At 38.4% G+C, this 26,766-nt stretch overlaps 1 protein-coding gene across 13 annotated transcripts in view; it reads left to right on the top strand.

Annotated features, from left to right (window-relative positions):
- The window catches only part of KMT2C (lysine methyltransferase 2C), a 257,514-nt gene that overhangs the window by 170,876 nt on the left and 59,872 nt on the right, over positions 1-26,766 (top strand). For all 13 annotated transcript variants that reach the window (XR_006268679.1, XM_043464206.1, XM_043464205.1 and 10 more), the window contains 11 exons: positions 665-784; positions 3,256-3,372; positions 10,219-10,320; positions 10,613-10,717; positions 13,608-13,789; positions 14,044-14,208; positions 15,161-15,270; positions 15,773-15,838; positions 16,800-17,012; positions 22,755-22,883; positions 24,658-24,777. Coding sequence is in view for 12 of the 13 variants with exons in the window: in XM_043464206.1 (XP_043320141.1) it covers positions 665-784; positions 3,256-3,372; positions 10,219-10,320; positions 10,613-10,717; positions 13,608-13,789; positions 14,044-14,208; positions 15,161-15,270; positions 15,773-15,838; positions 16,800-17,012; positions 22,755-22,883; positions 24,658-24,777 (1,429 nt within the window). In the remaining variant the exon portion in view is untranslated. The remainder of the gene's footprint in view (positions 1-664; positions 785-3,255; positions 3,373-10,218; positions 10,321-10,612; positions 10,718-13,607; positions 13,790-14,043; positions 14,209-15,160; positions 15,271-15,772; positions 15,839-16,799; positions 17,013-22,754; positions 22,884-24,657; positions 24,778-26,766) is intronic.

The following is a 26,766-nucleotide window of genomic DNA, read 5'->3' as shown; positions in this document are numbered from 1 at the left end:
AATTAGTTCCTTGGATGTAATATAAGTGTAATAATCTGCTAAATAAAAACCAAAGTCCACAACTAGTGATCACTGAAACAACAGTAATTAAATGGTAGGATTATAATGGTGTTTACATCTTATGGTTGCAAACTGACTTTCCAGATTTTACAGTGAATGTAAATGTCTGTGATGGCTCATGTTTCTGATTGCATTTTTTGGCCTACTGTTTTGGTGGTTTATAGCAAGAAGTATACCTAACATTCTTTAAGTTTACTCATTCTCATTTCTGGCAGAGTGATAGTCATTAGAAGAGACTAATGCCCAAATAGTTTCTTATTGTTTTAATATTTAAAGTTTGATTGACATTTATTTATATCTTCATGCTATAATTGCAGTTCGATAAGTCACTGGTGATGACACATAAACCTTAAATTATTATGCTTTATTGTACTGATGTTTCAACCAGAATATAACATTTAATGTAAATTTGTAGCTGCAAACATTTAAACATAAAGTCACTGTTAAGTGATAAGCTTTCTTTCCTTACTTCCTTGAAGCAATTTGTCCTAAGTTTTCATACGTCTGCATTTGTTTTTGCTGTTCTAAAATTCCTTAGTTGCTGGCTTTGACCTTTTACGTTGCGGAGTTTTATACGTCTATTTTCTCACCTGCCATATCCTAGGGGGCTTGGAGTACCCATAATACAGTGAGCCCACCTTCCTGGTCCCCAGACATTTCAGAAGGTCGGGAAATTTTTAAACCCAGGCAGCTTCCTGGCAGTGCCATTTGGAGCATCAAAGTGGTAAATAAAACTGCATTTACATTCATATGTCATTTCTATCTGGTTGGTTTTGTCCGAATAGAAGTTAAGAATTAAACCTTTCTTGTCTAGTTTCCAGAGCCACTTTTTACATCTAAAATTTTTAATATGAAGAAGCAACATGCTTGCCTTTAAAAACCTGGACTAGGAGGAAATTAAATTGCCATTTTACTTGACTGATCTTAAGTGTAAATTTCTAATACCTTTTTAATGCTTCCTTTTATATTGTAATTACCAATATTTTTTCTGTTGGGGGAAATCCTTGTCCCATAGGCTATAAAGTAATTAAGGATTCATTCATGATATAAAATTTTGTTGCTCAGAAAAGAACAAAAGAAAAACTACATTAATGTTTTATATGTGATTGGAGAAGAAATAGCAGAATTGCAGATTTCATTGTTAATAAAAATTATAGGAACTTTTTCATATCTTTGGTGGATATTTCTGCTAGTCCTTGAATGTTAGTTAAGCAATCTAATGCATTTCGAAGGGTGAAAAATTAATTTGAAAAAATGTTAATCATCTGAAAAGTTAAAACGTTACTGACTAGAGAAGACAGTATTTCATCTTCTTTATTTAATATAATTCTGGAATAATGGTTTTTCGTTTAGAATAAGGATTTCAAAGGAGTTCTAGATTCTGCTTTCTTATTTTCTATCACTATTGGAAGAACTCGTTTTCAACTCACTCAGATACCAATGCAAGGTATTGAAAATGTAAATATCTTTTTAAGAGCTTGGAAGTCTTGCTTGACCATTTTGAAACGTATACCACTCATTTTTTACTTTTTCTTACCTGTGTCATTGGATGCTGAGGAAAAATGAGTTGAGGGATTACTATAGTCTTGATTCAGTCACTGACTTGTAAAAAGTCTTTTATACTGATTAAAAAACAAAAACTGTCCAGTTCAACCCTACCCTGTCCCTGTTCCGAGAAGCTTGATATTTGAAGGAGAGGAGCTTAAGAGGATAAAGAGAGACAGATGGAAAACTGGAAGCTGGCTGTACTTACTAAACTGAAGGGAAAAAAGACCCCCTTCCCCTTTGTTCATGTGTCTTTCTTATGCTCACAATATAGCCATAATTTATGTACTTGGAAACCATTCTGCCAAGTAGGTAATGAGCTCAGTATTTCAAACTATAAAAAGTGAGATCCATTGAAGATGTGGCATATTATTTCACTTCTGAGGGGAAAAAATCAGGATTTTCCCGAGCATTTTAGTAATCTTAAATATATGTAAGTAGGTATGTAGATGCGAGGTTTTTTTCAGGTAGTAATAAATAAATCTGAGAATAAGAAAATCATAAAAACAAATAACCTTAGTACTTATTTGTTGAAATATCAGGGAATTCAACATGTTTTTCTAAAGATTTTTTTCTTGTATTAGGTAAAAATTCATATGAATTATTTCCGTTTCAAGTATTTATTATCTAGGTGATTTAAAGCAAGCCTTTTACTTTCATCAGCTTTTAAACTCCATGGCTGATTCATGTCAATGTATGACAGAACCCACTACAATGTTGTAAAGTAATTAGCCTCCAACTAATAAAAATAAATGAAAAAAAAAATTGACAATTTTAATGACAAAAAATGACTATTGCACACTTAAGAATTATTTCTCACGCACTGTGGCAGTACAGAGTACTGGTTAGGAATGTAGACACTGGAGCCAGACCTGCCAGCTGGGTGAATTTGGGCAAGTTACTTCACCGCCTGATACCTCGGTGTGCGTGCGTGCTCAGTTGCTTCAGCCGTGTTTGGCTGGACTGCAGCCCACCAGGCTCCTTTGTCCGTGGGGTTTTCCAGGCAAGAATACTGGAGTGGATTGCCATGCCCTCCTCCAGGGGATATTCCCAACCCAGTAATCAGACCCAGGTCTCTTGAGTCTCCTGCTTTGGCAGGCAGATTTTTTATCACTAGCCTCGCCCGAAAGCCCATATTCCTCAGTGTACTTCTCTCTAACGTGGGGATAATAAGATAGTACTGACCATACGAGACTGTTGAGAGGAACAAGTGCTTCGAGCAGTACGTAGTAAGTGCTCAGTGTATCTTAACTTTTAGTATACTTACAAGAAGCCAGCTAGAAAGAGTCCTTCCCTACACTTGCTGTGTATGTGATAAAATTAGTTGCATGTGAAAGTACGTGGATAGAGGTGTGTCTGTTCTAGCCACCTTGGATGTAAGGTTAGGAAATGGAAATACAGTGATAGGGGTTTACTGATGCAGGGCATTCACAGTGACAGACACATGTTTGATTTTTAAGGTTATAGATGTTCAGGTTGCAGAACACGTATCGGAAGATGTAAATGATTCACTTAGTAGCTGCCATTCGATCAGAATAAAAGAAGCAGGTGTATTTGTGTAACATTTCATATGATGGTTTATCTCACATTGGGATTTAAAATTCTTCTGAGCTTTTACAGAACGCTGACTTTTCCGTATCTGTTGTGTAGGGCCGGGGGTCTGGATTTCCAGGAAAGCGGAGACCTCGTGGTGCAGGACTGTCTGGACGAGGCGGCCGCGGCAGATCAAAATTGAAAAGTGGAATCGGGGCGGTCGTGTTACCTGGGGTAAGGCCTGTTCCCTTTACATTTGCTGTAGTCAGCTGTCAGCTGATGATGATAATCTCATTTGTACCAAGTTACTCAATGGACATGAGTTTGAGCAAGCTCTGGGAGTTGGTGATGGACAGGGAGGCCTGGCGTGCTGCAGTCCATGGGGTCACAAAGAGGCGGACACGACTGAGCGACTGAACTGAACTTTAGATGCTGAGAGTCACATAAATAGGCTAAAGTTATCTCTGTTTGCGTATTTATGTATTTCTGACTGTGCTGGGTCTTGGTTACTCTGCGGGGCTGCTCTCTCGGTGTGGCGGGCAGGTGGGGGCTGCCCTCTGGCTGTGGTGCAGCTCTCCTCGTTGCGGTCCCTTCTCTCACTGCGGAGCTCGGGCTCTGGAGCGCAGACTCAGTGGTTGTGGCCTGCGGGCTTGGTTGCTCTGCAGGATGAGGTTTCATCCCGGATCAGGGATAGAACCCGTCTCTCCTGCATTGGCAGGTGGACTCTACCACTGAGCCAGCTTTCTTTCTAAACCTTTGATGAGGTTTTCTTTTATATTTCCTGCCTTCTCACCCCTTTTTTCTTTTCTTCCCTTCGTCTTTGACTCTCACCTTTCTGTGCCAATCCTTCTCAAAATCCAGTATGCAATATATTTGCTCTTCTATTAAAAAAAAACCACAAAAATTCCTGCCGTATTCTTGAGTTTATATGAAGAATTTAATTATGTGGGTGCTTTAAGTTTTTTTATTGTAGTTGTTCTCAGTGTTGTAATGTTACTTACAGAAGACATTAGGAATGTTGTAGGTTAGTGTGGACTCTAAAAATGTTGAAGATTTTGATTGTCTTTTAATTTGAATTTCAGATTGGTAAATATTTGCTCACTGGCACATTATGAGGCTTTACTTAAATGTGTTGAAAAAACTGCCTTTGGCAAATAATGGCAAACATTTCATGCAGTGACTTTACTATTTTACTGATACCCTGTTTTTTCAGATTTTAATTGTCATTTTAAGTTCAGGAGACAGGTAGAATTATTCACTTTTCCTACTAAAGAAGTAAAGAAACCTGGATTCTGGTCCTTTTTTAAAAAAGCAAATTCCTCCTTCACTTTCTTCCTCCCTTCCCTCCTCCTCCCCAAAACTGGTAGACTTACTCAGATAAAATTAATATAAGGTACAGATATTTGAAGTGTACAGTTGTGTAGGTTTTGACATACGGTTGCACCCGTGAAACCCACGCTGCAATTAACAGCACCCTCAACCCCAGAATTCCTTTGTGCTGCTCCGACGGCCCCTGTCTTCCTTCTGGCCTCACTCTTGGGTAGTGCCTGATCTGATTTCCATCGCTGTTGATTAGTTTGCATTTTCTGCAGTTCATAAGTGAAATCATACTGAATGTTCTCTTTTTGATACAACTTATTTCACTCAGTATACTTATTTTAATATTAATTCATGCTCTTGTATGTTAACAGTTCATTCTGTTTTGTTGCTGAAGGGTATTACATAGTATGGATGTGCCACAGTTTGTATTGTCTGTTCACCTATTTAAAGGCATTAAGTTTGTTTCCATTTTTTGTCTCTTAGAAATAAATATGCTCTAAACTTTTATATCTCAGTTCCCATGTGGACTTTTTTTTTTTTTCCCCTCTCATGGATAATCACGTAGAGATGGAATGCTGGATATATGGTAGGTATAGGCTTAGCTTTTCAAGGAAAGGCTGGTTTTCACGTTGGGTGTGACATTTTATTTTTGTAAGACTGTACAGGCTCCATTTCCTCCACCTACCTGCCCACATTTGGTGCGGCTAGGCATCTTAGTTTCAGCCATTGTAATAGTCATGTTAATAGTGTCGTCTTTGTGCTTCTCTAGTGACTCCTGATGTTCACCAGCTTTTTAGGTGCTAATTTGCTACCTGTATATCTTCTTTCATAAAGTCACTCTTCAGACCTTTAATATAGTAAGAAGAAAAAAACTGAGTAGTTTTTTTTTTTTAATTTACTGAGTTGAGATTTCTTTATGTATTCTGGACACAAGCTTTTTATCATATATATGATTTGCAGGGTTTTTTTTGCATTTTGATGTTTGTCTTTGAATGTTCTTAACTGTGTCTTTTGAAGAGCAGATGATTTAATTTTGATAGAGTCCAATTTATTGATTTTCCCCCCTTTGGATGGTGCTTTCTGGTGCTGAGAGATACTTACGTAATCTAGGGTCACAAAGATACTCTGCTTTCTTTTAGAAAGGTATTGCACTTAGATCTATGATTCAGTTTGAGTTTTTTAACTATAGTATGAATAGGGATGCAAGTTCATTTATTTTTACATGCTGAATAAGCCAGTTGTTTGAGCAGTTTCTCTGAATGGCCTTTCCTCTTTCCTCATTCTTAAAAATTAGTGATTATATTTGTGGGTCTGTTTTTCTCATCTCGCCGTGCCATTGCTCCGTTTGTTTAGGCCAGTACTGCACTGTTAGATTACTTCTGCTTTACAGCTACTCTTGAAATCAAACACTATTTGTCTTCAGGTTTTCTACTTTTCAAAGTTGTTTTGGCTCTTCTAAATCCTTTGTGCTTCTGTATTAATTTTAGTGTTAGCTTGTCAGTACCTATAAAATAAACCTGCTAAAATTTTGACTGGGTTTGCGTTCAAAATATAGATTAACTTGGCAAAAGTGACATTTTAACCATATTGAGTTTTTGAATCCATGAACACCTGTATTTCCATTTCTTTGGTTCTTTAGTTTCTTTCAGTGATGTTTCGTTTAACAGACAGGTTGAACAGACACTTAATCAGATTTATCTCTATTTACTATATTTTTATGCTATTGTTAATGGTAGTGTCTTAATTTCAGATTGTTTTTGTCCGTTGCTAGTATTTAGAAATACTGCTTATTTTTGTGTATTGATTGTGTACACATAAGGTTGTGTATGCTACAACCATATCAAACTCCCTTATTCTGATTGCTTATTTGTAGAATCTGTTCGATTTTCTACATAAATGATCATGTTGTCTGCAAAGACAAAAATAAACTTTGACTTTCTTTTTAATCTATAGTCCTTTTGTGTCTGTTTTTTTATTGAATTTGCGATAACTTTCAGTACAGTGTGGAATAGAAGTGATGAGCTTAGGTAACCTTGTTTTTGACCTTGAGGAGAAAGCAGATAGTTTTTCATAATTAAGTATGGTGTTTAGCTTTAATAGACATCCCAAATCAGTTTGAGGAAATTCTTTTCTATTCATAGTTCACTGTGATATTTTTAAAATCAGGAGTAGATGTCAGAAAATAGATTCAATTTTTTTTTTTTTGCATTTGTACAGATGATTATGTAGCTTATTTGTTGATAAGTGAGTTACATCAGTTGTTTTTATGTATGTGTGCTAAAGCAGTCTTGGATTCCTAGGATAAATTCTACTTGGTTATGATTTTGGGTTCAGTTTGCTAAAAATTTTGGACTTCTTATATCAGTGTTCATGAGGAGTACTGGTCTATAGTCTTTTTTTTCTCTTATCATGATTTTGTGTAGTTTTTGTATCAGCGTAATTCTGGTTTCATAGAATGAATTGAGAAATATATTCTGCTCTTCAGTTTTCTAGAAAAGTTGTGGCATGTTGGGCATTTCTTTCTGCTATTATTTATACAGAGTCATTGGTGGAGCCATTTTGGCCAGGAGATTCGTGCTGGAAGATTTTCAGTTTCTTTCATAGTGTTGGGCTTTTTAGGTTATGTGCTTTTTCTTGCATGAATTTGTCTTTTAAGGAATTTGTCTGTTTTATGTAGGCTGACAAATACATTTTCCTAGAGTAGTTAATAATAGCCCTTTACTCTCCTTTTAATGTCTGTGGAATATGTAGTTATGTTACCTTCCTCATTCCGTATATTAGTAATTTGTGTCTTTTCTCCTTCCTGATCAGTCTTGCTTGAGGTTTATCAATTTTATTGATCTTCTGAGCCAGCCTTTGCTTTCATTCATTTTTCTGTATCTTTTCCTACTTTCTAGTCCACTGATTTCTACTTTGATCTTATTTCCTTTTCTCTTGCTTTGATTTTAATTGCTCTTCTTTTTTTATGTTCCTGCTTGGAAATGCCCAACTTGTGAGGTTTAGGTTAGAGCTTTCTAATAATGTAAAGGTTATGAAATAAATTATGAAAAACAGTTGGGTCACTAAACTAGGTGATAGTTTTCTTTCTTACATGTACAAATTGCTGGGGTTTTTTTTTTTTTTTTTAGTCTTGATGTATGGCAGAAAGCAACACAATATTGTAATTATCCTCCAATTAAAGATAATATTAAATTTTTTAAAACCTTGATTTTTTTTTTTTTCTTTTTTAAAGTACTTATAATTTAAATATGACCTTCCCCCCCACTTGATCTGCATCTTCCCACCAGACTTTATTTCTGGTTTATACTGGGAATACTATATCCTTGTTTTTCATTTTAACAAAAACATTCTCTGGGTACATTTTCCTTCAAAAATAAGAATAATATTTTTACCATTTGTGAGCTACTCCACTGTCACCCCATTGTAAAACCCTTTTTGTGTTGAAGGTGGGGATGTGGAAACAGGTACTTATTGCAGTATTCTTCTGTTACCTGTATTGTAACTGTTTTCAGTTACGTATTTTAATGACATTCTCTGTGTGTCATCAATTCTGTAGTCAAAGGGCTGGTTATTCTTAGGCACTTAATTTATCACTGATGAAATGATTCTACTTTTATGAACCAGCTTGTTTGATTGAAAGTTAATTTGGGGATACAAATATAACATATAGCTATCTTTCTTCAATTTAAAAATTTTAAACATTATGAATAGACCAGAGTGTTTCTATTGCTGCTACCTCCCGAGTCCTAATTCTCTCACTTTCACCTGCTTTGGGCATGTACATTTTAGGCTGATCCATGTGAGAGTGCCAGCACTGAACCACCTTTGACCGGCAGAACCAGCAAGTTCTTAAGCTTGAACCTGTGATACGTGTCCATAGGCAGACACACAATCGTTTTGCATGTGTTTAATACCATGGTGCTGTAGCTCACATATTTCTCTGCAGCTTATTTTTCAACTCAGCAGTGTAGTGTGATGACTTTCTTGATGGAAATCCATACAGATTTCTACCTTGCTATTTTTTAAAATACTGCATAATTCTTCATATGTTTGGATTTTTTGTAGTTTTAGTCATTCCCTCGTGCTGACTAATTGGGTTGTTTACACTTTTTCCTTGTTATCTTTAGGCCTTTGTGACTGTAAATTGTTTTTATTGTTGACATTGTGAAACAGTAGAAATGTCCATTAAAACTGCGTTTAAACTCACGTATATTGAGTATATATTCCTTCTGTTACTCTTTTGTCAGTCACTTGTCAAGAACAATAATTCTGTTTTTATTTTGTGTTTCAGCTCAATTCTTCCACACTAGATTGTAAGCTTTTAAAGCAAAGAGGATATATAATTTTGGCATTGGTTTTCTTATCCTCTTTTTTAACATCCAATTCAGAGCTTTTTTTCATGATAAGCACTCTGGAAATAATTAACAAGCCAGCGTGTACTTAGTTGATTTGGTCAAATTTAACTAAGTCCATAACTTAATGACTGTGGTTGATAATCCTTTGGCTAATACTGAAATTTTGACAAGTTACTCAAAATGATTATATTCTGAAGCATTGCTGCCCAAAAAGAAATATGTGACCCATAAGGTACTAAGATATTAGTCTCTCAATCATGTCCAACTCTTTGTAACCTTATGGACTGTAGCCCACCAGCTCCTCTGTCCATGGGATTCTCCAGTCAAGTATACTGGAGTGGGTAACCATTCCCTTTTCCAGGGAATCTCCTTGACCCAGGGATTGAACCCGGGTCTCTTGCATTGCAGGCAGATTCTTTACCCAGCTGAGCCACCAGGGAAGCCCTGTGTGACCTATATATGCAATTTAGAACTTTCTAGGGAATTTCCTGGAGAAGGCAATGGCACCCCACTCCAGTACTCTTGCCTGGAAAATCCCATGGATGGAGGAGCCTGGTAGGCTGCAGTCCATGGGGTCACTAAGAGTCGGACGCGACTGAGCGACTTCACTTTCACTTTTCACTTTCATGCATTGGAGAAGGAAATGGCAACCCACTTCAGTGCTCTTGCCTGGAGAATCCCAGGGACGGGGGAGCCTGGTGGGCTGCCGTCTATGGGGTCGCACAGAGTTGGACATGACTGAAGCGACTTAGCAGCAGCAGCAGCAGGGAATTTGCTCTACCCACTAAAACAAAAAACCTTTCTAGTAGCTACATCAAAAAGAAAAAAAGGAACAGTGAAATTTAATTTTAATATATACCTTTTGATTTAGTATGTCCAAAATAGCATCATATCAACATGTAATTTATAAAACGTGCAACATTATTTATGAGCTATATCTACATTATTTTTTGTTTGTTACTAAGTCTTTAAAATCTGATGTGTATTTTGTATTTATATCTTTATACATCTCAGTGTGGAGTGCACCCATTGCAGGCTTTAAGAGTCACTGAATAGAATGATACATATGTGTGTGTTCATGTATGTGTACACAATAATAATACACCCTTTGTTTCTTGACTAGAATTTCTGGTTAATCAAGTCTTCTTAAAAACAGATTTGTTTTCTCATTACTTCCTGATCTGTGAGACTTGTAACTCTATAAAGAAACAATTAAGTGAATAAAAAATGCCATACTTTACATGTTTATAAAAGTATCTTGGCAATAATAACCTAATTTAGAATTGTTAGTGTGATCTCTGGCAAAAAAGTTACATTTTAAATATGAATCTTCTTAAGCTTTTCAACCAAGTATAATACAGGTGAGAAGTATGACTTCATATTTTGTTTATTTTGCTTTTTATAGGTGTCTGCTGCAGATATTTCATCAAATAAGGATGAAGAAGAAAACTCTATGCACAATACAGTTGTGTTGTTTTCTAGTAGTGACAAGTTCACTTTGCATCAGGTTTGAACTAAATTATTTGTCCTCCACTTTTACATTCCTCCTTGTGCATTTCTGCTTCATCTCATTCACACTAACATTGGTGTCATCTGATACTGGATCGGCCAAAAGGTTTGTTAGGTTTTTCCACAGCATCTTACGGGAAACCCCTAACAGATTTTTTGGCCAACTGATTATTTAGCTCTAGAGCTATATCAACGAAGAAGGTGATTTATACAAATTGTAAAATTAGCATGTTAGCATATTCTTAGTTTGGTCTCGGATTTAAAATATGTTACTGTGTTCTTAATTTCAGGATATGTGTGTAGTTTGTGGCAGTTTTGGCCAAGGAGCAGAGGGAAGATTACTTGCCTGTTCTCAGTGTGGTCAGTGTTACCATCCATACTGTGTCAGTATTAAGGTAAATACACTTAAATATAAATATTAAGATTTGATCTGAGTAGTATCATGCTACCTCTCAGTTCTTATAATTAATCAATTATTGTTTGTTAGTATTATTATACATATGTGACAGTATTTAAGTATATACTTTAAATATTGCCTTTAAAGTGTTACCTCAAACTCCTATAGATCAATGATCATAATTTGTGGTAATTATCCTGCTTTGCCTTGAAAATGTATAACAACAAATGCATACATTTAATTTTAAAAGATACTTTATACTATTTTTTGGTAAGGCATGAAGTTGATTCATTCTGTCTATTGATCATAAAAGTTGAGAACTAGAGTATGTAGTAAAAACTCTTTATTTCACCCTGCTCACTCTCTACTTCCACCAAACCCTCATTCATATGCAAAAGGACATTTTCTGTTACCTGGATCAGTGGGTTGATAGTTTTCATCAAATTCGGAGCACATGGATTGATATTTTTCATCAAATTTGAAGCACATGTTTTGGTTCACCAACCTACTCTCCAGCTTCCACCGTCCACTTCACACCCTCACAAGTTCTTGAAAAGTTTATAATTGTCTGCTGCTTCTATCACACATGTCACATTATATTAACTATTTTTTCTCCTCATTAGGATATGTTTTCCAGCCTTTTTTAATATCTAGTAATTTTTGATTGCACGTGGACATTGTGCAGTGTGTTAGCATATTGTTGACAGTCTGGATTTTGTTCCTTTAAAAAAAGGATTGAGTTGTTGTTGTTGTGCAGGCAGTTGTTTGAACCTTTTGAAACTTCTTTTTAAGCTTTAAGGTGAGTCCACAGAGCCTTCACTCTGCGGTGGCTTGTCTCAAACTTTGAGAACTCTTTGTTGTTCAGTCACTATGTCGTGTCCAACTCTTTGTGACCTCATGAACTGCAGCTCACCAGGCTTCCCAATCCTCACTACCTACCAGAGTTTGCTCAAACTCATGTCCATTGAGTTGGTGATGCTATCTAACTGTCTCGTTCTCTGCTGTCCCTTTCTCCTTTTGCCTTCATTCTTTCCTAGCATCAGGGTCTTTTCCAGTGAGTTGGCTCTTTGCATCAGGCCACTGAAGTATTGGAGCTTCAGCTTCAGTCTTTCCAGTGAATATTCAGGGTTGATTTCCTTTAGGATTGACTGGTTTTTTATCTCTTTGCTGTTGAAGGGACTCTCAAGAATCTTCTCCAGCACCACAGTTTGAAAGCATCAATTCTTTGGCTCTCAGCCTTCTTTATTGTCCAACTCTCACATCCGTACGTGACTACTGGAAAAACCATGCCTTTAATTATATGCACCTTTGTCGGCAATGTGATGTCTTTGCTTTTTAATATGCTGTCTAGGATTGTCATAGCTTTTCTTCCCAGTAGCAAATGTCTTTTAATTTAGTGTTGGTTATGACTCCATAAATGTTCACTGAAGACCTGAATAGTATATTATGAGTTTAGTTTGTTTTTCGTGGAGTTTTTTATAGCAAGAAGAAAATAATGATTGATGATTTTCCATTAGTTTTTGTTGTTTGTTTTTACCTACTGTAGAAGCATGATAGCACATCATTTCAGCAAGTGCCTGTTTTTCTGGGAAAGGCCCACCTCTTCTATACTCTGCTATTCTCTGTTCTGAGCTGGGCTGGAAACTTCTGGGTCTGTTGCTCAGTTCTCATCCTTAGTATCTCTGGGCTAATGTTTTCTGTCGGGTTCATTGCCCTCAGGATCCCATGTCTTCCTTTTTCTTCCCTCACATCGCTAACTTCATTAGAGAGAGTACTCAGGAGCTGAAGTTTGAGTCTTTGTATGTCTAAAAGACTGTGTGTGTCTAAAAGACTTTGTATGTCAGTTTAACACTTAATTGCTGGTTTATCTAGGTTAAGGATTGTAAAGTATTTTCCTGTAGAATTGAACACTATTAGTTTATTTTAGGATCTGAAGTTAGAAAGTTTGGTGCTATTTTGATAGTTGTTCATTTATTTAACTTTTCTTTTCCTCCCATGTAGCGTCCTCATGGTCTGAATTTTTATTATATATTTTGATCACTTGCTATACTATTATTACACAGATTCTTTGTTGTCCTTTTTACACATAGACTCTAATCTTATTAGATTTTTTAGTTGGTTCCAGATTCGTAATATTACATATGTGGCTGCTTTGAGGAATTGAGGTTCTCAAACTTTTCTACTAAGTTAGACCCTTGAAGGAAAGAAGAATAAAGAGAGGAGTGAATGTGAACTTAAAAGTCCTAGGTTCATAGCCTAAAATCCTCCAAAACCATGAAATCACCTTGGGAATTCATGTTATACCTTAAGAGTTTTCATTTTTAATGTTGATTTTAATATACAAGTCCTTACATGGTATACACAACTTTCAGAATCATGAATTCATGAAATGTCATAGATTGAAACCGTATCAATACATTTTCAAGTCCTATGTTAAAAATCACGGGGGGACTTCCCTGGTGGTCCAGTGGCTAAAACTCCATACTCCCAGTACAGGGGACCCAGCTTGGATTCCTGGTCAGGAAACTTAAGTTTCACATGCAACTGAAAGTTCACATGCCACAACTTAAGATCCTGTCACCATCAAATAAATAATAATAATTATAGGATAATTTACTTGATTTCTTTAAAATCCATAAAATCCAGAGCACATGGTGGTTATATAAACTAAGGTGTGAAAATATGTCACTTACTGTGTCCACTAGGCAGACTCCTAAAAGTACATGAATGTGGCCAGGCCGGCACTGGGCCAGTGAGCGTTAGCTGCTCGCCCCTCTCCTGCTCCTGGGCTTGTGAGCACCGGATCAGTTTGTAGGGTGTACTTGATCCTGTTTGTGTGAGGCGCAGGTTAATGTGTGAATGACACGGCTTGGTGGTTTCCTTTGCAGATCACTAAAGTGGTTCTGAGCAAGGGCTGGCGGTGCCTTGAGTGCACCGTGTGTGAGGCCTGTGGGAAGGCGACGGACCCAGGACGGCTCCTGCTGTGCGACGACTGTGACATCAGCTACCACACCTACTGCCTCGACCCTCCGCTGCAGACCGTTCCCAAAGGAGGCTGGAAGTGCAAATGGTACCCCGGGACTTTGGTTTCCTCCTTAGATGTTTAAGTTAAGAGCTGAGCCACATCGTTATAGTTTTCACAGATTAACCACTTCTGCTTAATTGTGTGATATGTGTTAACAATGATAGGTATCACTAATAAGAAAGTATTTCCAGTCTGCATTGACTACCTCCCCCTATTCTGTTCGTGTGTAGCTCTGTGAGTTTCAGCCACGCCGTTAACTCGATTAAATAGGGCTGAGACCTGTGTGTGTTGGGTTACAGGTGTGTGTGGTGCAGACACTGTGGAGCTACGTCTGCAGGTCCGAGATGCGAGTGGCAGAACAACTACACCCAGTGTGCCCCCTGTGCGAGCTTGTCCGCCTGCCCCGTCTGCTGCCGGAACTACAGAGAGGAGGACCTGATTCTGCAGTGTAGACAGTGTGACAGGTGCTGTCCTCTCTTACTGCCCCTCTTTTTTTGCAAGCTTCTCTCCCTTAAATATAGGAAAAGAAAATTGGAGAAGAAATTTTCTTCTGTCTTAAATTTAAGAAGATCTTTTCCTTACCAGATTTTTTCATTTGGCTAGAAACTTTTTCATATTCTCAATTCCAGGCTTAGCGTGTTTCGCTTGGCGTTTCCTGAGGGCTGATTGCAGCGGCCTGTTACTGTGCTACGTTAGCACCGTTCACATAGTGTTGGTCAGCATATCATCTCATCAGTAGCGAAGGAGTCTCAGGACTCTGCCTCCCAATTCTTTGTTGTAAGGCAGAATGACATCTTTCGTTTCCCACTGAACATTCACTGCTGTGAGCTCTGTCCCCCTCACAGTAGACGCGTCCCCTGGAGCACGCGCATGCTCCACCATGCACAGTCTTGTCCGTTCCTTTTTGCTTGCCCTGACCAGCTTCCTTTGTGGCGCAGACAGTACAGAATCTGCCTGCAATGCAGGAGACCCAGGTTCAGTGCTTGGGGCGGACTGGAGAAGGGCATGGCCACCCACTCCAGTACGCTTACCCGGAGAATTCCATGGACAGAGGAGCCTGGCGGACTACAGTCCATGGGGTTGCAGAGAGTCAGACATGACTGAGCGACTGACATTTTCACTTTGAGCCAGTGTCCTGGCTGTCTGTGATAGATTACAAAGTGATTGTCCGATCCTCCTCAAATGAAGTGCTTCTGCTTCTTTCCTGATATCTGTTCCCATTCCTTTTTTCTTCTCAGCTCTGACGGGTTTTGTGGGCCAGCAGGGATGGTTAGGAGAGAGACGTGGGCTGGATGGAAGGAGCATGTGAGACTTAGGGGTTTCATGGTTGCAGGCTGTTAGCTACTGTTGCAGTTTTTAAAAGGAAACCATCCTCAGTGTATTCTTTTTTCAAAAATACGAATATGGTCTCTTTAGGTGGATGCATGCAGTTTGTCAGAACTTCAGTACTGAAGAGGAAGTGGAGAACGTAGCAGACATTGGCTTCGATTGTAGCCTGTGCAGACCCTATATGCCTGCATCAAACGGTAAGAGGCAGTCTGAGTGGCGAGTGTGCGCAATCGTGCAGCTCACCTGTGCTCGTCCTGGACCAGCGAGTGGGCTCAGCGCTGCTCCTTGCTTCTTTCTGTGACGCTGTTATTTGGAAAGAGTTTTATGAAAAATAAGTTATTTTTTCTTTTAAATTAACTCTTACTGCCTCAACTTAATGTATTAAAGCAATCTACTTACATGAAGTAAATTAAGAATATATTTTAGCTCTAAGACGTAAGCGTAGCTTTCAAGACTCATAATTTTGTAATTATTAGGCATATGTAGAAATCCAGTATATCGATCCTTTTTTTTTAACATCGGTTCTTATCAGTTTTTCTTCTACATAGTGTGTATTTCCTCTGCCGTTTCTCCCTGTTGAATTCTACCATTTATTTCACTAAAATGGGTGCAGCAGTAGAAACTTTAGCCATATGTAAATCCTTAAATACATTTTAACTTTTTTGAAAAAATTATGAGGTTTTTTTTTTTTAATTTCAGTGCCTTCCTCAGACTGCTGTGAATCTTCACTTGTAGCACAAATTGTCACAAAAGTGAAAGAACTAGGTAAAACCTGAAATGCTTTCCTTGACTGTTCTTTACAAAAAACAAAGAAATGCTTGATTTTTATGTAATTGACTTGTTACCTGACTCCTGCCTTAATCATGTTCAGTGTAAAGTCCCTAATGTTGATAATCATTTCTCTAATAATATACAAAATGCCTGTCTTTTCCAGCTTTAGTGTGACAGTGTTCCTACAAATCTCAGCAAATGATCAGTGAAAATAACCACTTTTGAAATAACTGCTATCTACATACTTGTTTTGATTTCATTGATACATTATTGTGTTTAGTTATCAATTAAAACAATGAAATTTAGTTAGCAAACAGGAATCTCTTCAGAATTTATTCTATTTTCTGTAATACATCAGCCTAGAATAGTGATTAACAGGATACTCTTAAACTGTCATTCTTTTGCATAGTTCTATTTGATATCATTTGATACAAAAACTTTTGGATAGCACAGAAATTGTTCTAATGAGCAGAAACTTTGTACACTTCCAATTTTCCAGGATTTTTGGTTATTTACTACCTCTCCTTGTAAGTGATTATACTGATACTTTGATTTCCAAATGGGCTTTTGGAGTATTCTTATTTCTCGTGTGTAAATTCATCCTCACCTTCTATGCTGAAATGCTACTCTAGGAGAAAACTCTTACTTGAGTGGCTGAAGCACTGCTTTTTAGCTTCAGTGCTTGCTTTTTAAATTCCTATATTGATACATGAAGATAGAAATGCCAGGAAGACCATTTTTTTAAAAAATTGACAAGATGTCTGTCTATAATTCAAGGAAGTTTGGCCAACTATTACTTTTAATTGAATACTGCTAATTATCTGTTCATTTCATAGGTAATTTGTTTATAGAAGTCACATTGCCTTGACATGGGCCTTATTGGAGAGTGATCAACTTATCAATCAAAACTAAAAGGAGAATTTTAATTTGTTTCCTTGGTATATTGAAATTTTAGATCCACCCAAGACCTACACCCAGGATGGGGTGTGTTTGACGGAATCAGGGATGACTCAGTTACAGAGCCTCACAGTTACTGTTCCAAGAAGAAAACGGTCAAAACCAAAGTTGAAGTTGAAGATCATAAATCAGAATAGTGTGGCTGTCCTTCAGACCCCTCCAGACATCCAGTCAGAGCATTCCAGGGACGGCGAAATGGACGACAGTCGAGGTAATACTTAACATGTTTTCCATGGAATACATTTGCAAAAAGCTAAAAGAGCTTTTAAAGGATGTGATTTACCCAAGGGTAAATCCTGCTGGGGGCTTCCCAGGTGGCTCAGTGGTAAAGAATCTGTCTGCTAATGCAGAAGATGCGGGTTCGAACCCTGGGTCCAAAAGATTCCCTGGAGGAGGAAATGGATACTCACTCCAGTATTCTTGCTTGGGAAATCCCTTGGACACAGGAGCCTGGCAGGATACAGTCTGTGGGTTTGCGGAGAGTTGGACATGACTTATCCTCTAAAGAGTAACAGAATCCTGTTGACTTAGAGGATAACCCGTGGTGTGACCCTGTCCTAAGAGAGTGGTCTTCTTGCATCTTACCTTTTGGGGTTCTTTTCCTTTCATGTATCCTTTTATAATAAACTTACAGAAATTTCTAGGAGCCTTGTATGTTTGAAGATCACAAATCTGACAATTCAGAATTTGCTAGATGGCAGTGAAAGCCTCCTCAGATGGCTGTGAGCTTAGATTCCATGGCTAAGTTCAAGTAGAATCCCATCCATGCATTCTAGAAAGGAAAAACCATCATTTTTTCAAGTGTAAGTGTACATTCACAGATGTTTATCATAAAACATCTTTTGTAAACATTTTCATGGTTAGAATATATATATATATTTTTAGCTGAATTCTTGTGATGAAAAAGTAACTTTGAGTGAGTGAAAGTCGTTCGTGTCCGACTCTTTGCAACCCCATGACTGTATAGTCTGTGGAATTCTCCAGATCAGAATACTGGAGTGGGTAGCCTTTTCCTTCTCCAGGGGATCTTCCCAACCCAGGGATCAAACCCAGGTCTCCCACATTGCAGGCAGATTCTTTACTAGCTGAACCATCAGGGAAGCCCATTAAATTCAATATGAGGTTTGTTTTTGCTTATCTCTGAAGAAACTCACCATTGGCTTGTTTATCTTTAAAGTGGTTGTTTCTTTTCAGGTGATTAAAAAATAATTACTTTTGTTCCATCACATCTCATCATTTACCGGTATTTAGTGAATGCCTGCTGTGTGCCACATGTTGGAAGTCCTGTCAGTGAACAAAGCAGATAAACTTCTCTGCTCATGGAACTTTCATTTTAATATTAGAAAAAAAGGATCATTAAAAATATATGACAGCATAAGGTGATAAAAAATGTGTTTGGCAAGTGCTGTTGAGAGGACTTGGGAATGCAGACGGTGGGGTGAGGGCTCAGATGACCTGACGCGCTCTTACCTGAGAGGAGACGGCGTGAATGCCGGTGCAGAGACCCTGGGCGGGGCGCTTGCTGCGCGGCCAGCGGGGTGAGCATACGGGCAGAAGGCAGTGAGGAGAGCGGGGCGGGGGGGGCGGTGACACGGTAGGTCCCCCAGGACCGCGCAGGTGTTGCCTAAGGATTCACTGTAAATGGAAGGGGAGCGTTGTCGGAGGCTTCTGATGAGAAGGGAGGCGTGATCTTAGTTAGATTTTTAAAAGAGCGCTCTGCTGCAGTGTAAACAGAGTTTTAAGCACAAGAGCTGTGGCAAGTAGTTCAGGCAGGAGGCTGTTGCGGTTGTCAGATGAGAGATCCTTGTGACTTAGAGTGGGTCTGTGTGTGCGCCTGTTTATCCTGACATTTCTTATGCAGTAGTGTGGGTTTGGGTCTGTGTGGTTGGGAGAAAAGCGCTCTGTTGCTTCTGTGTAAGATCCCCCCGAAGACCTGTGCCCGGGATGTCCCTTTTGAAGCCTCTTAAAAACAAAACATCAATAAAAAGACCATATGGCTTTCCCAATGACTGCTGTTCTGGGAAACAACACTGTGAGAAATAGTGGCTATTTCTGCACCTGTACAGTTTCCAGATTGAGGCTGCCAGCAGAGACGTCCCCTTAGAAGTAATACCGCGCATCATATCATACACGTAAAACAAAGTCCACATGAACTTGTAATGCTCCTGAAATACGGCAGCAATACCCATCTTTGTGGGGTTAATTTTTAACTCTCCTGATGAGTGTTTCTTGAGGGAAATAAGTCATAAGCAATTACCTTAGCATATCAGAAACAAACTCCTTGGCCAGTAAAAGCAGGCTTCTTTCTAATTCACCTACTGGAATCAGAATACCCTGTTAATACAGACCGTCCCCGTCCGCGTCACCCCCCACCGCCCCAGTCTAAAGAGTCTGTGTCTCAAGAGTGGGAACACAATGCTTCCCTCTTGGTTGCTGCCCCGGGGTGGCCCCCTCACAACACGGTGGGGGTGTTAGGATGCACCCAGTCTGTGGCAGGGAGGGTGTGGGGTAGGTTCAGAGGAGCCAAGGAGACAAGAGAAAGCGGCTGGGTGGGTGGGTTTGCGATTTGTTAATGCTCGTTCCCTCAACTCTTTAAACTTTGTTTTTGGACAAGTAGTATATTCACATGTTTTAAAAACAAGAATAAGGGTGTTCCTCTTTTCCGTGTCTGGCCATTTCACTTCTCCAGCCACAGCCATTCTGTGTGTCCTTGCAGAGATGTTTTAATTCACATACAGGCTCCTGGAGTATATGTTTTTTTGTTCCTTTTGTCTTACTGTTCTTTTCCTTGCCTTTATACTATTCTTCATTTTTCATATTCCTTTGTATGGCTGTAACTCAGTCCCATTTTGAGAGACCTTTAGGGTTTTTTTTGTTTTAGGATTGGTTTTTTTTTTTTGCCTTTTCCTCATCTACTCTGAGGGTCTTGAGATTTCATATATTTCTCTTTCTCCTTTGGTTGAAGTGTCTTCTTGAGAGACTTCCTGAGTTTCTTGAGAGTGCATGGAAGGCAAATTTGAGAGGTTATGTATTTCTGAAAATGTACCCACCCACCTGACCATTTCCAGGTTGGAATTCAGTTTCCCTTAAGCATTTTGAAGTCATTGATCCAGCGTCTTTTAGTTTCTAGTATTTAGGGAACTTGGTATGATCCGTGTTGTCTCTGGATTCTTTTTGGATTTTAGGAAATTGCTTGTCTGCAGTGTTCTGAAATTTCATGAAGATATGTCTGTTTCATTCTCTTTTGTATGTTTTCCTTTCTTTCATCAGACACTGAGTGGTCCCTCATCTCACACCCCTCAACGTTAGGAAATGTTCTGGAAACCACTGATTCTTCTTCCCTTTGGTGCCTCCTTCTTTTTCTGGACCCTTCTGTTCACATGTGAAACCCACTCAGCCCATGCTCCCTCTCTTTTCTCTCCTTCTTTCCAGCTCAGGGCTTCGCATTTTACTCTAAAGTGAATTTTCTTATTTTCTATCCCTTTATTGGTTTTCATTTTTCTTTTGCTCTTAAATGTCATGCATTAATTTCCAAGGCTGTCTTCCTTTGAATGCTCCTTTCATAGCATCCTGTTCTTGCTTTACCTGTGTTTTCTCTTACGGTAAAGTGGTTTTTCTCTGTTTCCTCTCTCCTACATAGTCTTTCAATTCCCAGTTGCTTTTTGTGGCCTCAGGTCTCTGTCTTTCGTGTGATAGATAATTCTTGGTTGTCCATGCATGATTAAAAGTGAAGGCTAAATGTGGTGATTGGATAAACAGTTTTTTAAAAGCAGAATGAGGGGTTAAAACCTTGATGAAAAGCTTCAGGTCTGTGGGTGATGTGTGTTGGCTGAGCTTTTGTGTCCTGTGCTTCCTGTTTGGAGAATCCCCCAGTGCCCGTCCCTTCAGGCATTTCCCTGGGACTGGTCCAGTTTCCCAGAAGGATCTCCTGTCTCCTCTTGGGGAGGGGAGGTTTAGCTTTTGACCTTCTGGGAGTTGGTGGGGAAAGACCCCCAGGTGAGAGTGCCAGCGTTTAACCTGTCGGAGTTGCTGAATCCTGCTTTTAGAACCTTGCCCCAGTGTGCAGCTGAAGAGTGTCCGAGAGTCCCAAGCCCTGTGGATGTGCTTGGCAGCCTCCCAGTGTGTGGAGCTGGGACAGTCGTAGGGCTTACGGCTTCTGTAGTTGATAAAAATAAAGTTCTCTGTTTTAGCTTCCTCCCACCCATTTCCAAAGGTGCCTGGTTCTGCCAGTTCCTCACCCTTTTGAAGATTGTGATATAAGCTGGATTTGTTTTTTGGTTCCTTCCACGTTTAAATGAGAATTTGCGTTTAGCTCAGTTGTCATTCATCTTTCAGCTTTCTCCTTCCAAAATTACGGCTTTTCTTCTTTCCTGTCTTCTCTCTCTTTGTAGGTTTGTTTTTTAATACAAGTTACTTTACTTTGTGTAGGGTTTCAGGAGAGTGAAGTTAGATTTTAGTTTCCCACCTAACCCTAAATTCCTTCTCATAAATATTTCAGTGGGTTTATTTTAAGGTAAATAGTTAAACTGTTTGTTTTCTTTGGTGTTTGCTAAGTTTCAGTAAATAAATTTTCACGGGTTAATTTTAGCTATAGAAAGCAATTATCAGAATAATTACAGAATTGACGTCAAACATTGACCTAATATGAATATTACTTTAAAAAAAAACAGCGCTAATGGTATTATAGAAATGTTATGCGTAATACTTACAATATTGAAGAAAAGTGTTAACAATTCTTAAATGTTTTTGATAACTTTCTCCCTCTGCAGCACAGCATAAAGCAGCATTTAAAAAGCTTTGATTACCATGGTTTTAAAAGTATTCTTCTCTTAAGAACTAAACTTTTGTATGCATTACTTAATTTCATTGATTACATCATTCTGAAAAAATTATTGAGCACTTATTACATACCATGCTAACGATGCAGATGTTAATAAGAATCTTGATACCGGTTTTTAAGGAGAATACAGTCTAGCAAGGAAATGGACATTAAGAGAACCAATTCAAATGAAGCATAATGTACAGGAGCATGTAACTGGAAAATTCTCTAAGAAATTATAATAAATCCTGAGAGATGAGTGGATAGGGGCAGGCAGTGAAGGAAGAGCTTGATGAGCGCAGGAAGCTGAGTCTGAGTTGGTGGGAGGGAGGTGAGGCCGGGGCGCTCACAAGACATGTTACATGCGCCTTGCGGTTTGAATCTCATTCTGAGGCTACTGGGAAGACATAGAAGAGTTCTTAAGCAGAAAATTGATAGGTATTTATAGAAAGATCATTTAGGCTGCAGTTTAAAGAACCGATTAGGGAGGAAGGTAAGCTTGGAGGCAAGGAGAGAGAGAGGAGGGGAGGGAATTGCAGTAAGTTGAGATTGGACTGAGATGACAGTCGAGAAAAGAAAACGCCTTTGAGAGATACTGAGGAGCCTTGATGGTATGAAGAAAGAAATGAGGCATTGTCAGGAGTGTCTCCCAGGAGTCTGGCTTCTGCAGGGTACATTTCTTTGCTCTTTAATGACAGGCAAATCCCAAGAAAGGGAGGAAGTTCATCTCAAAATTAGTAGTTCAATTTTGTATGTAGAGTTTTCAGTAACTGGGTAATATCTAATTACAGATTAGTTGCACCTCAGGAGAGTTGTAGGCTAGAGAGACAGCCTTCGGGTCCTGGACCTGAAGATGTAATTAACAGCAAGGAGTGATAGGTTAAGCGCAAGTTGATTTGTAATTGTCCTTCCAGGCATCCTCTCTGTTCCCCTTCCTTGAGCCTCGTGTTGCATCTCCTGAGAGAGGTGCGAGCCTTCCCCAGCCGCCAGGGCCTCTCCGTCTCTCTCTGTACCTTCCTTGGCAGGTGGGACACGTGATTAGAGTGGCTCAGCAGCCACTTTGCTTTCCTCTTACATAGGAGCTGTACATTCGGTAGTTTCTTCAGTTCTATCTGTACATTTACTTTTTTCCAGAAGCAGAACTTATGGATTGTGATGGAAAATCAGAATCTAGTCCTGAACGAGAAGCTGTGGATGATGAAACTAAGGGGCCAGAAGGAACGGAGGGTGTCAAAAAGAGAAAAAGGAAACCGTACAGACCAGGTATAGTGCCTTAGCTGGACATTTTAGATATAATAAAAACGTAGTTAATTTAAAGGGTTTCAATATAGAATAGGGCTTCAATTATAATGAGCTATAACTTCTTAACTCTGTAAACTAAAACTTGTATGTGTAGATGACAGAACTAAACTATTTTAATATGCTTTGTAGGTGATAAATGCCTTAGTGTGGGTATGTGACTAATTCACAATGAAACATTATATGTTTTCCCTTGATGTGTACCTCTGTTAATTCTTTCATGATTTAGCATTCACTTTCTAATATTTTTGTTTTTTTAAATTTACTGCATTTTTCCGTGCAGGAGTATCAGCCAGTACGTGTACAATGTGAAGGTGATATGACAGAGTTCTCATGTTTCCTAGAATTTATAGTTTGGTTAATAATGTGACTGTTAAGAACTCTTATTTGCTCTCTGCCTCAGAGGAGGGGAGAGAAAAGCTGTCTTGTCAAACTTTTTTTGCCTTAATGGAAAAAAACTACTGAAATATTCACAATACAGAACTTCTAGGTTCTTTTTAGGCAGTTTGCTTATGAAAATTTTTGCATTTTAAGTATATTTTTTTAACTGGAGTATACTTGCTTTACAAGATGATGTTAGTTTCTGCTGTACAGCAGTGTGAATCAGCTGTTAGTTTACATTTATCCCCTCCCCCTGGCCTGGAACCTCCATCCCACCCACCCTCTGCCCTGAGGTAGATTGAATCAGTTCAGTCTTTGTTCTTCTGATTGCTTCTGTTTTATTGATAAGAATGATCTAAATACCTTCTGATGTGTAAGGAAAAGCTTTCTTTTCTGCTACATTTTCCTTCCAGATGGGCCACATCTGTAATTAATGTCTAGATGAGTTTCGTCCAATCATTGTATGAAAATAATTTCATTTTTTTGTAATTATGAGGCTTATAAGGCACTTACTTTTTTAGACATGTCTGAATTCCTTCCAGGAACTTAAGAGTTAAATGTTGAGGGTTTTTTTGGTTTTTTCCCTTATCTGCCTTAGATGGAAGCAAGTCATCCATGTCAGGGACCCATTTGAGGGGCCCATTAGGTCACAAAGTATATTGTTAATGATTAAAGCTGTTCATGCTGCTGTGTGTTAGGCCCTAGTCTCAGCACTTTATATGTGTTCGTTTATTTAGTGCTTGTAACCTGCATATAGGAGATGCTGTACATTATCCCTGTTTCACCAGTGAGGGAACTGAAGCAGGGGAAACTTAAACAACTTGCCCAAAGTCTACCAGTAACTGGAATGGCACAGTTTGGCGCCAGATTCCGTGCCCTCACTGGGGCTACGTGTGTCTCATGTCTTGAGCTTTACTAAGGGTACCTGGACACATTTCCCCAAAAGTCATGCTGATTTTCTTTGGGATCATCTGGTTTAGTTTGTATCTTGTGTCTGTTCTCCCTCAGCTAACATACAAATAATTTGAATGATGATCTGTGAGTTACTGACATTAAGGAAACAAGCATCATGTGCTATAATGTTTACTCTGACATTGTTTAGAAGTACGTGCAGTCAGTCTTCTGTATACTTCAATGAATTTTTATTCCTGTTGGGTTAGTAATAAGGTAACAATAACTTTGATGTCTTACTTCCGAACTCTTGTATTTTGCATTAAAATGAGATTATTGATTTAAATTAGCCCATTTGAATTTGAGATATTCCTCACATAAGACTAAACATTTTCATCCTGCTTCTGGAGGAAATACAGGGAGAAGTTAGTTATTTACAGGATTCCCCAATTTCTGTCTTGGATAGGTATTGGTGGATTTATGGTACGACAAAGAAGTCGAACTGGGCAAGGAAAAACCAAAAGATCTGTGATCAGAAAGGATTCCTCAGGCTCCATTTCCGAGCAATTACCCAGCAGAGATGATGGTATGGTCCTGATTTTGATTGATTCTACTGTCTTGTCTTGACATTCCCATTGAAAACAGCTATTGGAAATAATGCTACATTTACCACCTTAACTGCTTCTTAGCGATCTATAAAGTGCCTGTGAAGTTCATATCTGCAGTATAGTAGGTTTGAGAAGAAAATTATTTAAGCCCAATAGATTATGTTGCTTTGAGATTTTTAACAAGTGTTTTTGTTGTTATTTTCTGTTAAGTATAAGCAGTTTAGGGACTTCATCACATAGATACATTTGGTACTTTCTGGTCATCTCACAACAGGCCTTTCTTTGCCTGCCTTAGGTACTTGGCATAAAATCAGAAGCTTTGTAGACCATGTATTTGAAAGTGACAGGGTACCCCAGTAATTTATAACAAAATTGTGTGCTGTTTTAGAAATGTATCTTCCAATTAATATTCTGTCATCTTTTCTTAGAGTTTCAAAGAAAGCTAAGTCATTGCTAAAGCCATAGCTTAAGAATTGGTTCTAATGAAGACTTTGCGATCCATATGGTCTTGATCTGTATGTTTTCTGTATTTTAAATATTGTATATAGACTGTAAAGAAAAATGATATGTTTTTATCATGTTTTTTGAATAAAGTTTTTCCATTACATTGTGGTAGGCTTTTGGCCTGTGAATTAATTTTTTACAAATTGCTGTACATTTTTAAAAGGAAGCCCTGTAATGGTTTTAAAGAAGTTTCTGATATTACATAATGTGACTATAATAAGCCCCAATTAAGAAATGTGATACATTCAGTGAAACTATTTTTTATATTTTCCATGTTTGTCTCTATTGTCTTCTAAATAATTTTAGTTTCATCATTTAGTTCAGTGTTTTTCATTTGTCATCCATTGAGTTTTTGATTGTGCATATCTAAATAGTAGATATTAGAAACTTGTAGTTTCTTCTTACAACGTACTCCTTACAGTTTCAGTTGCTTTAGAGTAAAATATTTTAAAACCTTTGCACATCAGATTCTGCGCTGTGTATCTCCTGTGCCCTGTTGCCTAGTGCCTCATTTGATTGTGTTTATTGTGTGAGATATACATACATATATATTAAACAACAAAAAAAGTTTTTTTTAACTGTGAGCTCATATTCTGTAGAGTGTTCTCTGAATTTTTTGAGAACTGAATTGAAGGTTGGTTCCTTCAGAAAATACTTGGATTTGTTGCTGCCAGAAACATGAGGTACTACTATCCCAGGACTCCTTTAAGCTAAGTATTTAGCTTAAAGATTTTTGGGCCACCTGTGTTATATAAATCCAGGTTTCTTACACATCAGGGTTCTGTTGAGTTTATGAACTCTCAGGGAAGATGTTCATTTGTTTTACCTTTCTCTTCAGCACCATGCTATTCAGTGACAGTTTTCTTTGTTGCTGGGGTGGGGATGCTGGTGAGTGATGAGAGGAGGACCAGGGGAATGGAAGGGTGTGTTCCGTGTTCGCCCACCCCTGAGTGTGGAATCCTGGGTCCCTCCTTTGTAGCAGGCACCCTTGCTTGATCTCGCCACCTTGGGAAGAGGCTCTAGGCTTTGTCTTCTATACCCCATTCCTCATAGTGCTCTGAAAACCAGAGTTCACGGTCACTAGGTTTTAGCACAATTTCAGAGCGCTTCATTTCGTTCTTTGCTTATTTTTGTGGTTCCTGTTTGACCTTAATTTTTGGTCTTAGAGAATTCTATATTTTCTGGTTAGATTACTGGTAAATTAAAAAAAATTTGTTTAAAATGTGTTTATCCACTATATTTAGTACTTTTTATTTGACCTATGTAGTCTGGCAACATAAGTGCCCACATTGATTTTCAGATGGCATGTATGTGTCTTTTGCTTAAAGTATCTGAGAGTATCATTTGATTCCTTGCCCACCTGCTCTAAGTGGTGTTCTTGTTTATTAGTTCAACATTTCAGATTTTTGCATTTCTTTTATTTTAAATTTGAGCATTCATAACGTTTTTATGAGCAGATTCAT

Source organism: Cervus canadensis, chromosome 3, assembly GCF_019320065.1.
Source record: "Cervus canadensis isolate Bull #8, Minnesota chromosome 3, ASM1932006v1, whole genome shotgun sequence".
NCBI classification, from domain to species: Eukaryota; Metazoa; Chordata; class Mammalia; order Artiodactyla; family Cervidae; genus Cervus; species Cervus canadensis.
This window is presented reverse-complemented; position numbering and strand designations above follow the sequence as displayed.